Source organism: Dendronephthya gigantea, unplaced genomic scaffold (genome assembly GCF_004324835.1).
Source record: "Dendronephthya gigantea isolate DGI-Jeju-01 unplaced genomic scaffold, DenGig_1.0 000096F, whole genome shotgun sequence".
NCBI lineage: Eukaryota > Metazoa > Cnidaria > Anthozoa > Malacalcyonacea > Nephtheidae > Dendronephthya > Dendronephthya gigantea.
The window spans coordinates 452259-467820 of record NW_021163106.1 but is presented as its reverse complement, the minus strand read 5'-3'; the positions used below and the strand labels follow the sequence as shown (position 1 = coordinate 467820).

Here is a 15562-nt window from a genome sequence, read left to right as displayed (position 1 = left end):
CGCAGCGGCCTACAACGTCCTTGCAATACACCTTATCTTTCCCATTCTTTAAGTGCGATTTGACGCTCCGGATGTCGCATCCACCATCATCAGTAGTGCATAATGTATACTCACTCACACGTTTTTGAAGTGCAAAATCTCTGCGAAAATACATTATATAATATGTTTCTTAACTAGTTTATAAATGGCACTTGTCAAAGGCAATACATGCAGTAGTCCCCCGCTAACTCGAACTCCTCGATAATTCGAACAAGTTTTGTTTTCCCTTGGCCAAATATATCCGGTTAACTCGAACTTTGTCTTGGTTTCGCAGATCGTCAAGACTTAAAATGTGAGAACATAGCATTTCTATCGAAACAACAACAAACTTGCATTTCTATCGAAACAACAACAACAACTGATTCAGTGTACCACTGTCGTTACTGATCTAGCCTTTTTAGTTCCTTTTGTATTGTTTCGATCTTTTTAATTTTAAAACGTCGTCCAATTCATATTGGTAGGCATGAGTATCCCTTAATGATTCGATTGAATTTTATACCTTACTGTATTGATAACTTATAATAAAAATAATCTGACACTAACTCCGGCTAACTCGAAACCTCGCTAGCTCGAACAATTTTTCTTTCTCCTTGGGAGTTCGAGTTAGTGAGGGTCTACTGTACTTATATTTTAAATTTATGCACATTTTACATTCCATAGTCACAGTCAGTAATGATTATATATAGTAGCTAGAATAAAAATATAAATATAAATTTTACTGCTCATGCATGAATTTACGAAAGTCATTTACGAAAATCGATGAGTATAGAAACAATGTCAAAAACACTATTCAGGGAGAGATTAAGTAGCTATATGATAACATACGAGCATACCTGTTTCCGACACCATTCTCATCGTCAGCGTTCAAAAACCTTTCATAGACTCGGTTTTCAGCATTTGTGAATAATATGAAGCAGGCAACAACAAGCAGACCGATCTAAAATAAATATTATGAAAAACCATTTAAATGTTTCAAATTTCCTTTAATTTTGCTTAAGTTATAACCCTCCATCATTTTTTTCTGTAAGACCAATATTGAATTTTATTTGGGGCACTCCATGCACTGATAAATTACCAGATAATTGATCGACAATGTTTAAGCTGAAATTCGTACACATGACCTTAAAATCTGTGTGTATAGCAAGCATGAGCGTTTCGGTAAAGGGAACTCATCGACCTGTAAACGTTTTTGAAACATTAATTTTATAGGCGCATGCTATTTGTTATATAATTGAGTTCCACCAAAAAGCAATGACATGCAGATATATTCACACTTATCGCAAACGTCAAAACGACTTCTTAATACAATTATATTCCACACTAAGTAATTATACAATGCAAAACAAATCAATCAAGGGTAAATACCTTGAACATCTTTTAGATTTTCTATTTAAACGTCTTCTTCTTCTTTTCTTAGCGTGAAGTTAGCAGCAGTCTTCGTTGAAATGAAACTAATGGATGAGACGCGCTCTTTTATGATCTGAAAGATGTGTGGTTGCACCTGCAGACGTTAAATTCCACGGCCTTTGTGCAAATAAAGCAAGAGATCCTTGTGCGCCAACACTATTTTATGAAGTGTTTTGTCTATGTGCAAACAAGAACGTTAAAAATGCACTTTGTTGAGAACACGTGCGCATGTAAATAATTAATACATCATGAAGCTGAAAATAACAAAATTATATGTGGGATCCTATCTCCTCCACAGGCACTAGAGAGGCAAAATATTGCCGCTCGCCATATTTGCCCGAAAAGGGCCAGCGGAGGAGGTAGTGTGGGATCTTTAAATGGGATTTTAAATAATGGAGAATAATAACTCCCTTATGCACAAAGTATAATAAAGTCGTTCGTCGTTCATCGTTCGTTGTAGCTAAATGATATTATGAGAAATTATAACTTATACTCGAGTTAAATATCTATTTAAAATATTTTGCATAATTGAGTTGTAGCTACTACAAAAGAAATAGAAAAATATTTTAATGTATTTCTACATGCGTTTCCGTGAACACAAAATAACCAGTCGGTAAAAAAAACTTGCCCTATACGGGCTCACTTAAATCATCGCTTAAATATTTTATGTCCTGCCAAATACTCCGAAAGCAATTTATCCTGCAGCATTTAGTGCGGTAGTATGTTTTATTTGAAAAATGTCACATCTGGTCTTGTTTGCGGTCCTAAGGAGCTGGAGTATTTTGTGACTGGATCCGATCCATCTTGTATACCTCTGCCCTTTTTACATACGAATTTTAAACTCAAACAGCAAGCACGTTGGAGATCCTTTCCAAAAATATTCATGCATCAAGGAGCGTCACATGCAAATGGCCACTTATAAAGAGGGAGGTGATGTACGGCTAAAAATAATTGAAAAGTTATGACGTTAAAGAGGACAAATTGGCATCGAATATTCTCAAATTTGCATTTCTAAAAATTAGGCGATGTATTTGTCATCTTATAACTTCCTCTAATTATTTACCTTTAAACGCCGTAGTTTATGTGTTTAACTATTCAATCTACATGCCCTTGCCACTAAATTTTTGAATATTTGAATTATACTTAACAGAATCAGTAAGCACTCATTGAGGCTTCGTACGTCAATATCTTTGCAGACAAGAATAAAAACTTAACGACTTGGCTGTATGTTTTAAAGAAATTCGATACTGACGCTATAAGAAATTAATGAACATGCAAAACTGGATATAGGCTCAACAGTATTTTAGGTCAAGTATAGATCCGTATCTGTTTGTTCTAATTCATCAGCAGTAGCGTAACTAGCCTGCCGATATGTATGATAATTATTAACTTCCTAGTGGTTACAGGGACATGGGCAACTTTCGATGAAATATTACATATTTGGGTGAGGATTGTTGCCAATTCGAATGCAAACTCTTTCCGAAATAAAGCAGTACGGGAGATTATCTGGTTCGTTTTAGTTTTTGAAGATATCTCAGAACTATTTTAACAGTAAGCGAAGTAACTCTGGTGTAGTATGATGAGGGTCAGTACTAACACTTTTGAGGAAGAAGCTATTTATTTCGTTAGGATCAATAGTTGATAAATGATAATACGTCTTCTACTTTAAAAGAACAAAATATTTAATTCTTTATGAGAACGCGCAGGGATCACGAGCTATATACCTGTGGCACTTAACTCGTTTAAGATAAAATAATGTTGCAATTCTATAAGCAGTTGTTGTCAAAACGCGATTAACACCATTCAAAATTACTTAGTGAACTGGTTTTGTATGAGGGACTTTTCGAATATTAGAATTTAGTGCAATATGTTGAAATTTATCTATAATAATAATATTACTGTTCAATATGTTAATTAAAAACTTATGAAAGAATTGCCCAGGTGTTTGAGTGTTAGTTTATTCTAATTACATTGAGTTTTAAGGCCGGTTTACATAAGCAAAGTTTCTGTGCGCACAGTGACGTCATCGTGTGTGAGCACAGTGTTTGAACAGAACTGCTGACGTTTACATACACTGTCAAAGGTCAAAGCACAGTATTTCCTGTTGCACAGACAACAGGTCAAACATGGACGACTGTAAACGGAAAACGCTTCTTTATCTTTTTGTTTTAATCAGCAGAAATGAATTAAACGTCGGTAGACATTTTAATTTTTTTTACTTTCCCGTCACAGATACCGCTCTTATTTCCCCCGCAATATAGTGTGGAAAACTCACCTGCTCAAACTTGAACACGCTCCACTTCGTTTAAAGCCTTTCAAAGTCTTCCCTCAAAGTCTTTGAAAGGTGTTTACATTTGCACACACTTCGTTCAAAGCATACTGTGCGCACAGTAACTTTGCTAGTGAAAACCGGCCTTCAGCCAGACTATTGCGGGGGAAATGATAGTGGTATTTGTGACGGGAAAGTCAAGACATTAGACTGTCTACCGAAGTTTCATTTATTTCTGATGATTAAACCAAAAAGATAAAGAAGCGATTTCCGTTTACAGTCGTCCATGTTTGACCTGTTGTCTGTGCAACAGGAAATACTGTTCTTTGACCTTTGACAATAGACGTCAGCAGTTCTGTTCAATACTGTGCTTTGACCTTTGACAGTAAACGTCAGCAGTTCTGTTCAAACACTGTGCTCACGCACGATAACGTCACTGTGCCAACAGAACCATTGCTGAATGTGAACCGTCTTTTAAGTTCACTTAATTGTAGCTTAGTTCATCCACGCAGTTAAGACTTTAAACGTGGCAAAATTACTCAGAAGTAAGAAGTTCCAGCAGGCGTTTCACACGCGTTCCGTGTTCAGGACAAGCCGTGGGCACTGGGCAGATTAGGATAGGTCACTCGCGTGGTCACTCGTATATGTACTTTCAGACAGGATCTTTCCGACACTGAACCCTTCACACTGGACTATGGTGGGATTAAAATCCATTAAAATGTTTCATAGTTAAATCCTAGTTAACTCAGAATTACACAACTCCGATCGGCCAATTACTGATGTTCAGTGTTCTGGCTCCTGAAAAAAAATTAACTATTCAGATTTAGTAAAGATAAATTTAGTAAAGTTAAGATAATTGAAAAATTAATTGTCGTTTCACTGTGAAAAATACGTTCTTCACGTGACTTACTGTGCTAACCTAGATCCGCCCTAAGAACTGCTCTATTTTATTGTTCTCTAGTAGTCCAAATTTCTGGAGCAGTAATGAAGCGAAACAGAACACGCTCACGCGAAGGTTCGAAATCATGGATATAATCGATTTCGTGCATATTAGATTACATTATTTACATTATTTTTTATTTTCTATAGATTACATTATTTTTATGCCATTTTATTAGCTCGCCTGCACTTTAGTGCAAGAGAGCTATTGCTATAGTCTTGGCGTCCGCGTCCGCGTCCCCGTCCCCGTCCCCGTCCGCGTCCACACTACATGATAAGTAGAATGTTAAGATGTCACTCTTATTTTCCCATTATTTTCAACTTATCTACTTAAGGAGTCTATTTGTTGCAAAAGAACCATTTACCAGGGGGGAGTGAAAATTATACAACAAAATATAATGATAAGGTCAATGTTAAAATGCTATATTTTTTCTATACTTTGGCTTTACATCAGAGGAATCATTATCAATATAAGTCATCAATATGCATTGTGACTATTTAGTGCTATTTGGTACACATTTATACAATAATAAAGAGAGTTTTGCTCAAAATTATCAAATGATAAGGTGAATGTTAAGCTAATTAGCATAATGATAAGGTCAATGTTAAGATGTTATATTTCTTAAATATTATGGCTTTACATCAGAAGATTCATCATAAATATAGCTCATCGATATGTCTTGTGACTATATGGTGACATTTAGTACGCATTTACACAAAAATAATGGGAATTTTGTTCAAAATTATCAAATGATAAGGTGAATGTTAAGCTAATTAGCATAATGATAAGATCAATGTTAAGATGCTATATTTTTTAAATATTATGGCTTTACATCAGAGGAATCATCATAAATATAAGTCATCGATATGCATTGTGACTATTCAGTGCCATTTGGTACACATTTATACAATAATAAAGAGAGCTTTGCTCAAAATTATCAAATGATAAGGCAAATGTTAAACTTATTAGCATCATGATAAGGTCAATGTTAGAGTTATCCAGAGTTATCACGCTCATTACGATTTTCAGGGCTATTGTGTAGCCCTGTTATTTTTTAGTTCAAAGTTGTAGCTGAATCATATTTAACGAAAGTATTTGTACAACCCTAAGCCAAATGGAAACTTTCAAATATTTTCACCTGTATGCCACAATTTGTTTTTTGTATTGTACATGTACAATTATAAATTATGAGATTGTGTTGTGACATGCCGTATCAAAATTCAATCGCTTAATATAGAAATCATTCAGGGAGTGAAAATATATAAAACATAGTCCAACGTTAAAGTTTAAAGAATATTGTCAGATAATTCGCAATTACAAGCTTTAGCACATAAGTATTTATAAGTAGAAAGCCGATAGGCTCGGAATGCAAAGGCAAAGGCAACGCATGTGACATATATTTGCATATTATCTATGTAGATACACATGCAAATATATTATTAAAGCACCTATAAGATTTATGTACATACCTTTTCGTTGTTTGATGCATAATCCTTTTTTGTGTAGATATAAAAATCCAATCTTGTTTATTTCATAAAGCTAGGCGCACACACGACGATTTTAGTCGGCCGATTCCTGTCTAGATTGTCTAGATGGATGTTTTCATCAAAATGTGGCGACTGGCAATCTATACTTGGTCATAATATTAGACCAAGTAGACTCGCGTACACGCGCGAGGCGCGAGCGCCACGAGAAGGAAAACGTGTCTGGGCAAGGGCTGCCTATATGTCTAAACCTGAATGGACCAACTACCGTAAAATCGTTGTGTGTGCGCCCGGCTTAAAGGATGGACTTTTGCCTGGTCCGTTAACTTACCTGTTGATATCACGTGCGCGGATTGCGAGAAACGGAAGAAATATTGGTCACAAATAAAACTAATGGCCAGTAATTCTGAGGTCACAACTAATATCTGAAGTTTGTGCTTAATATATTACCTTCCAACGCGGATTTTAGCATTGTAATTTGTAATGAAAAGATCGGTAATTTGTGCTTCATACAGATACCTTTCATACAGAGTTTAGCCTTATTCTAGACAAACAGTGCAGGCGAGCGTTAGGTGATTTCAGCACCTCTCTGGTATGGTTTTATGGTCAGTGCCGTCTGCAGTGAAAAACTATCTGAAATAGACCGCGCATGCCCTTGTTTAAGGCAGTTTATTTTCGATACGGTTAGTTAGGGTTAGTATTAGAATTTACCAACATCGAGTGAAGTGCCACAAAATCGTAATTGATTTACCCTCACCTATTCCCGGCATTACCATCATATACACATTAACCACGCTTGCTCTTGTCAGCTACCTCTGTTGCTCAGTGGCAAGAGCATTACACCGGCATCGCAGAAGCGAAGGTTTGATTCCTGCTGAAGGACCGATAGTTGTCTAATTTTCTCAACTTTTCCGGACGGTTTGCGCTTTACACTAATTTCTCACCTCGGCGATAAAAAGGACATTTTTTGAAAAAATCGGCGATAAAAAGGACATTTTCTGAAAGAGCTTACTAAAATTAGTAAAACTGCCAAGTTTGGCTGCGAATTGTTGTAAATTACGAAAAATATAGCCATGCGAAGTTGACGAATTTTGTATACTTTTGCATTACGGCCAGGGGTCGGTTGTATCAAGCCCGTTTAGCTTAAACGGTGGATAAGTCAAAATTGAATAACACTCTTACATCTCTCTTGAATGAGTCAATTTGAATATTATTCACTGAATATGTAGTTGTTAACAGTATCTTTGTATTATGGTTAAAAACATTTAGTTTGGTTGTTGAATAAAACGATAGACAAAGAGAACAGAACTTTATTTGTCGAAGTGAAAGTCATTAAAAAGAACCGGGATTTAAAATGATTATATATCTTGCCAACCTTCCAAAATCAAAATAATAAAATCTGTAACTTAACTTAAGCGATTATTCTTCTATAGCAAGTTATTTTTCGATTGTTTGATAATAAAACAATTTACCCGCATTTTCTACCATTATCCGCAAGAATTTACCCGCGTTTTCTACTATTATCCGCAAGAATTGACCTGCGTTTTCTACCACGAATGTATCCGTATCCGCCAATCCGCACCCGCGTTTATTACCATACCCAGAACAGGCGTCTTGTTTATATTTCGCTCGTACGATACACTAGACTGTGGTACGAGCGAAATATAAATGAATCTACAATTCTATAGCGGAATCCAAAGTTGTCCAAATTCTATGTCATGGACGGTCGACGTTGGGTGGTTTTGTAAGTTATGCGCATGCGCGAGTAACTACTGGTAATCAACATCTTTCTGATTGGCTTAGACAGAAAGTTTGCATTTCAATGAGAACGTTAGCAATTTAACTGTCATTTCGTAAACTCTTTTGTAAAATCGTTTCATAAACTTTCTACAAAATAAAACGAGAAGAAACAAGATGAAGCATGGCAGATAGCAAAGAAGAACAAAGATACCGTCAAGATAAAGCAGTGCCGGTAAGAGAAATAATTCATAATCTGCAAGCTTATGTGTTTTCAAAGGGTACGCGTTTTTTTCGTATTTGTGTCGCGGTAAGTATGTCATTGAGATGTATTTGTATAATTTTCAGCTTTGTATGCCGTTCAAACGCATAAACCAACTGTGAGAGGCTACTACACCTTTGCTTTATCTTTAAAAAGTTATTTTGAAAGTGTAATTTGAATTTTGATATCACAAATCCACACTATAAGTATAAAACTTTTAGCCGTCGACTGCATTTAATACAGAATAAAATAATATTTGAGGTTTTTTCTTTTTCTGTGAAGATTTTGTACTGTTTTAATTCGGTAAAATATAATATAGGCTGATGTGAGTTTTGTTTCATTTCATAATATAAGTTTAGGTCGGGTTAGTTCAGGAAATTGTGTACTTGGTTTGAAATATTGAGGGGTTGCTACATGCATGTATTTCCAGTATCCAGACGTAAGGTACAGCTGTGGTACAAAACACGTTTTGAGAAAGGTTCTGCTGATCAAAAATCGAAATCCACCGCCGCCAGTGAAAAGCACAACCTTGAACGCAGGTGCGAAACGAAATTATTGAGCTCTAATAATTCGTGCCATGCATTATTTTATTCGATTCTGCATTGATTCGGCTGTGAAATTGATCAGGCATTCAATAAATTGTAACAATATTTTGTATTCTTTCGTCTTCTTTTTTTTATATACGCCCTGTATATCAGATAGGCGTTGCAGTTGCACGAGAATGTTAGCAATCCGGAAATGAAAATCACTCCGCTCTGGAGGTGAAATGATCCGGTACATTTCTGTTTCCGTGTAATCCCCCTAATCCGGTTAAAGGGTGGATAAAAAAAAGCGTAATCCTTAATATCCTTTGAGGTACACCCATTGGGGTTTGATTCCAGGAATCACATGATCAAAACTAACAAAATGGCCACCTCGTGTGGTCATTCGAAAGCTGCCATAACGAATAATGTTGAAAGTTTATTGGAATGCACCGTGTGTCTGGAAACAATGAATGACCCTCGTACATTGCCATGTTTCCATTCCTTTTGCAAGGTTTGTTTAGAGAGAATTGTTGAAAATACGCGCGAGAAAGCAAAGTCTGCGAAGATCGAGGATTTTAATTGCCCTTCATGCAGGGCTGTGTTTAATTTGAAACCAAATCAAGAAGTAGCAGAGTTATCCTGCAGTCATGTTGTTCGAAATATGCTTGAAGCTGTTAAACTACAACGCCAAGCGAAGCATGCCAATTGCTCGAAGTGCAATAAACAGGAAGCAAGCTCTCGTTGTTTGACTTGCGAGCTTTTCTTGTGCGACGAATGTCTGGCGGAACATAATTCGATAGCAAAAAATTGGCCAGGGTTTAGGAAAATCTCCTGCTCTGTGTTGACCATAGAAGAGTTAGCAAAGCCCGAAAACCAGTCGAAAATCAAAGGTAACGGCGCGTCTTATTGTGAGAAGCACCAAGGTAAAAAGCTGAAGTTCTATTGCGAGACTTGTAAAGAAATAATCTGCAGATATTGTATGGATTTTATTCATACACGCCAAGATCATAAATGCGAACCAATTGAGCATGTCGTAGAGAAGAGAAAAGAGTCTCTAATGCGTTCTATAAACGCATTTGAAAAGAAATTAGTGTCTGGCAATGAAGCTCTTCTAGCCATATGTGATGTGGAAGCAAAATTTCAAAGCAATGCAGAAGAGGTTAAAAAGTTTGTCAATGAGGAAAAGGAAAGTGTGAAAGATATGCTACTGCAATGTTTGGCAGAGAATGCAAGGAAGAAACATGATGAAATAAATGAATTGTATGAGAAGAACCAAAACGCTATTGTTCAACAGAAGAATGAGATTGAATCATTTGTGAGTGATCTTAATACATCCTATTATGTTGCAAAAAAAGTTGCAAAGGCTGGCACAGCAGTGGAACTTATTGAGTCAGCAGGAATGGCTGAAGAGAAATTGAGGAGTATTGAAAGAAAGGAGAAAACAAAGCTGACCAAAGCAATAAATTATGGGGATATTGTCATGGAATATGAAAAAATCAGGGAAGATGATGTAAAAAAGCTACAAAAGTTGCTGAAATTGGGCAATGTCAAAGTTATATCCCCTGAAAAGCAAGGTAAGGTGCCCCATGCATTGCCAGTCTGTTGATATGTAATGATAATCACAAAAATTTTTTATATGAGCTGATAGCCAATGAATATGAGGTGCAATAAACACTGAGTTGTCTATCAGCCACATACAATGAGTGATAAGAGTGAGTGGTATAATTGTTTTATATAATATAGCTACTGTAAAAACCTTTTTTGAGTGAAATAGACATTGTATAAAAAATTCACTCCTAAGGAGCTGATATCTGGTGAGTATCTCCACCAATCAGATTGCAGAATAGCTCATATATAGTTAGTATAGCTATGTTATAATAATTATACGGCTCTTTATAGACTCATAGTCAGTGACTTATAGACTTGAGCTTGTGGGATATAAAATAGATAACATTGAACTGTTGTCTTTTCAGTTATAGATACACTATATCACGCCATTTGTGATCATAATAAAACAAAGTGGCCACAAGCTGCCGGTGTGCGTTGTCACTTTTGTTCTTATCACAAATGACGTCTAACCATGTATCGATCTATATAACTGGTAACTATCGGTATAACAGAAAACAGTTCAATGTTCTCTATTTGTTTTATACCTATGTATAATGAAATCGAAAAAATTCCGAAATTAAACAGGCAAATAGTTTCCCCAACACTTGGAAAATTGTCAAAGTAAAATTTGCACATATCATGCATACATGATCTATAGGAATGAAGAAATGCTATTGGCTAGCTTAAGACATGTGTTAGAATGTGATTGGCTGACAGTAAAACAAAAGATCACTCATCAAATTTGTTAAAATTATCTGTGACATCACTCCATTCGTCTGTGCTCTTTTAGATCATGGCTCTCGACCAATGAAATTGCTTGAATTCTCAACATTATTATATAATTTTTTAAATATCTGTACAAATACCACCTTAAGATTCTTATACGGATGAAACAGACTGTAGTGCACAATTTTGAGAAGGAGTTAGTTGTGATCAAATGTCAGATAATTCATAAAACACCAACTCGCTTAAGCAGAATTTTTTTTTGTTTCTGATTTATCTATCTAGAAAAATATCGCAAAATAAAGGCAGTAGGTGAACCAATCGTTCATCGGGAATCTGGACAGGCGCAGGGTTCCTGGATGAGAGATCCTTTAGGACTGCTTGGTCCAGAAAAAATATGGTACATGGAAGGATATGAAGGAAGCACAGTGCTGGAATTTGAAAACATGGATAACTTTAAGGCTGGATGGGTTGCCAAAACCTACGACCTACCAATACAATATGGCTTTGATGGCACAGGGTCTGTTGTCTATGGGCGGTATCTTTATTATAATAGGTTAGTGAGAATATTTGTTCGTATTTAAGTTGATCATACATTTCAAAATCAATGCTTGGCGTTTTCTGTAATCCGATTGGTTAGAAATAGTGAGATTAATTGCCCAGTGAGCCAATCAGGATAAAGCCATCACCCAGTTCACTCATTTTTGCGCCAAGTCGGTTGCTTTTGCCTACTTCATCTGACGAAATTCGTAGTCGTAGGGCTCGAGTAGGAAATTTACCAACAAATTCGTATTTAAAAGCTCGGCGACTTCGAGTTTTAGTTGATGGCTTACTGCAAGCCGGCAAACAACGCGCGAGATTAAACAATGATTTTGCGAGTGATTAGGCCATCCAAAGACGGAAAGTATTAAGTAATTGTTTTATAAAATAACAACAACAAGGTAGTGTTCCAGGAATTAAATTTCCATGTTTTGATGGAAACAAGCGGTGAATAGTGAATACTACATTCTCCAAGGCTGTTGTCCAACCCGATTTGGCGATTACCCGATTAAGTACTTCTTTCTACAATTCAATCCTGCATGACTAGGCTTGCGCAAGCGCGTGTTTACAGATAAACAAGATGCAATAAAGGCAGCATTCACTACCTACAGGTAACTTAGTTTTATAATGACGAATCTTGTAATCGTACTCGTAGTCGCTGCTAATTTAAAGCTCCCTATTTCCTGCTACGTTACGGTCGTGATTACGGGGATGGATATGTTGTTGTAATTTGATAAATTAAATAGCGCTTTCGGTCAGACATTTCCTTTCATTTTCTCATTAAATCAAATGGCACTTTTCGTCTTCCCTTTTAGTGTGAAATAGAATTTATGGTTACAAATTTGTGAGTTCGTAATCACGTGTTTGATTTGCCATGCAATTTGCACAGAATTTTACAGCCGATTCAGGTTGAGCGTTTAGCGGAAGTGTTGATGACGTTCGTTGTGGGCGTTGCAATGTGACGTTTCTAAGGGGCCAATTACACGTTTCTATGCAAAGAACGTTGCGTTTTTTTGAGGCGCGAAATTATTAATTTATATTGTTCTATATTTAACATAAACAAGATGTGGAAGGTTAGCAGGGCGGTCGTCATCCGATTTAAGAGCTACTATTATTGATAAGATTATCGAGAGGGGTGGAAATATGACTAATTGTCATTTTCGCGGACGATATGCCGATATCGCAAATGAATTAAATTTGTCCCCTCCAGTTGTTTCTAAAATTTGGAAGCAGTTTGTCGAAAACAAGTCTTTAAGCCCTCTAAAACATGGTGGGGGGAATAAAAGCGGTCTTTCAGACGGAGATCTCCAGTTAATCGAAGTCCTGAAAACACATAAACCTTCGATTAGTTATTCGGAAATTGAAAATATTCTTATTGAAGTTGGCGACCTTCCCCTTGGAAGTACTTCAACCACAGCTCTTAGCAATGCTGTTCGAAAAAAAATGCTGAGTGGCGAAGCATTTAGCTATAAAAAAGTAACTCACGTGGCACAGGAAAGGTTTACTGTGCAAAGCATGGCAATACACACAATTGTTTGTGGACTATTTACACGAAAAAGATCCTTACACCTTGAAATATTTTGATGAATGCGGTGTTAAGTTACCCACCAACGGCACAAGATTTTACGGACACTCTCCATCAGTAGAAAGGGCAATTGAAATTCAGCGATACTGTGAAACATCAAACACAACTGTAAATCTCATGTGTACTCTTAGCGGGGTAACGTATATATGAATGTAATAGATGGCCCGTCTAACACTTTGGAATTTCTAAGCTTTTTTGAAGAAGCATATACTTTTGTAAACCCAGCAGACCATGTCTTGAAGTCGGCGATACAATTGTTATGGACAACTGTCCAATACATCATTACGAAGGTGAACGCGTTCTAAGAGAATTTCTTCAAGATTTGAACATCGAGTTAGTTTATATGCCCGCTTACAACCTGGATTTTAACCCCACTGAGTATGTTTTTGGCAAATTAAAATATTTGCTCAAATACAGATTTTTGGAAATGACAAACACGGACTTGAAGGAGGCTTTATACACTGCTATTAATTTCATAAGACCTGGTGACATGCAATCTTTTTATGAGATTACTGGTTATTTAATGCAATAGGATAGACATGTTTCAAAACTATTGACGTAAGACAATTTTCACTAACATTGTGTTACTGTAATAATAGATGGCACGACGTTATATATAAAATATTGCCAGAATACAAATGCTTATTCAAATTTTGTAGTTGAAAGGTTGAGACCCAAATAAATATAACGAATCAGATTCTGTCAAGTCAAATTATAAATGTGATAGCCATTTGATAATTGCTACTAACTATTATTTTCAATCAAGGAGCTTATATAAATGAAATTATTTTACGTGTATAGCATGTGCTTTATATTTCAACGACGCAACGTTCTTTGCATAGAAACGTGTAATTGGCCCCTTAGAAACGTCACGTTACAACGCCCACAACGAACGTCATCAACCCTTCCGCTAAACGCTCAACCTGAATCGGCTGTATAATTATGCTAAATTTTAAATTTCTGTTACAGGAGCCAAACTGGGATGATCGTGCAGTACGATTTGGTTCACGAGAAAGTGATCAGAGAAACAACTCCTTACAAAAATATAGACCCACGACTGTATCCATACCAATGGGGGGGCTACAGCGGAATGGATTTATCGATTGACGAGAACGGTTTGTGGGCTCTTTATGCACTTCCCGAATACAATGGGAGGTTATGTGCCAGCCAACTCGATCCTTCCACACTTGGCGTTTTGAATACTTTCTGTAACGTTTCACCCAAACCCATAAAGAACATGGGAAACGCATTCGTGGCCTGTGGAGTTGTTTACAGTATTGATGACTACAACGCAAGCCAAACAACTATTAACTACGCCTATAACACAACCAGCAAAACTGCGACCAGCCTAGCCATTCCGTTTGTTAATAAGTTTGGTTACAACAGCATGGTTACTTACAATCCACGCGAGAAAGTTCTTTACTCGTGGGACTCAGGGCACCAAATAACTTATCCACTGGAATTTGAAGATTGACCCTTTATCGTACATTATGTTGGGTAAATTGCCATCCCGCAAATGTACCTAACAGTAATTACATAATGTTATCTGCTTGGCTCATTTTAGATTATCTTTTTAGATTTTCTTTAGATTATAACAAGGTTTCAGACTCGATAATGTTGCGTGCAAATAAGATGTGTAATGTGACACTTGAATTGTTAAATGTAGGTTTGCTTCAGAGACACCACCGGTACAATTGAGAGAGAAGATGCAGTGGTAGTGTTTCAGATAAGTGGTGGTATTACATTGGCTCCATGACTTATCTTGTTAAAATTCCATAATCAAGTTCGGGTCAGGCGTTCAGCTCAGACTTGTATTTGTATTAATAATGTTTTATATGTTTGACGCCAGCTGCTCATAACGTTTCTACTTAGACCATAAAGCCTGACTCTCAAATGTCACCGATGGTCGGAGATGGCTATTGTCGGTGATTACTGGAGAATAAAGTACTTTTTAATTTTGTATAAATTTTCTTCGTCAACCACCACAAACATTACATCGCCGACCGTCGGTGACATATGAGAATCAGGCTTAAAGCCTGGTTTCATATATCGTAATTCATCGGCGACAGCTATTGTCGGTGGTCATTTATGCATAAAATCCTTTGTCTATCCAAGAAAATTATTTACTTCGTTGATCAGCGACAATAGATCGTAGAACATCGCCGATGAATTACGACATATGAAGACCAAGCTTAATCAGTTTGGCAACCGTATTCGTGCCCTGTGCAGTTGTCTAATTGTTTACTGTAGAAAAAACAAAACAGCTATTACATACGCCTTTGCCAACACAGTCCCTATAAATCTGTGACAGAAGCGAAACAGAACATGTATTAACTACGTGTCATTTTGGTGGTTGAAAACAAGTGATAGTCGTTGTAACTGTGGATGATGGGTTGAGTTTTTACAAGTTTTCCCAATTCCACTTGTTTCAAAACTTATCTGTG

At 36.6% G+C, this 15562-nt stretch overlaps 1 protein-coding gene across 2 annotated transcripts; it reads left to right on the top strand.

The window, feature by feature from the left end:
* Positions 1–9046: 9046 nt before the first annotated feature.
* LOC114533993 (myocilin-like) lies at positions 9047–15457 on the top strand. 2 transcript variants are annotated; one of them, XM_028555630.1, is made up of 3 exons: positions 9047–10236; positions 11279–11549; positions 14785–15457. In XM_028555630.1, the coding sequence occupies exons 1-3, from the start codon at positions 9129–9131 to the stop codon at positions 14834–14836; spliced, it is 1431 nt and encodes a 476-aa protein (XP_028411431.1). In that variant the 5' UTR covers positions 9047–9128; the 3' UTR covers positions 14837–15457. The 2 variants fall into 2 exon arrangements, with proteins under 2 accessions (XP_028411431.1, XP_028411430.1); XM_028555629.1 differs by having other exon boundaries at positions 14088–15457.
* Positions 15458–15562: the final 105 nt, after the last annotated feature.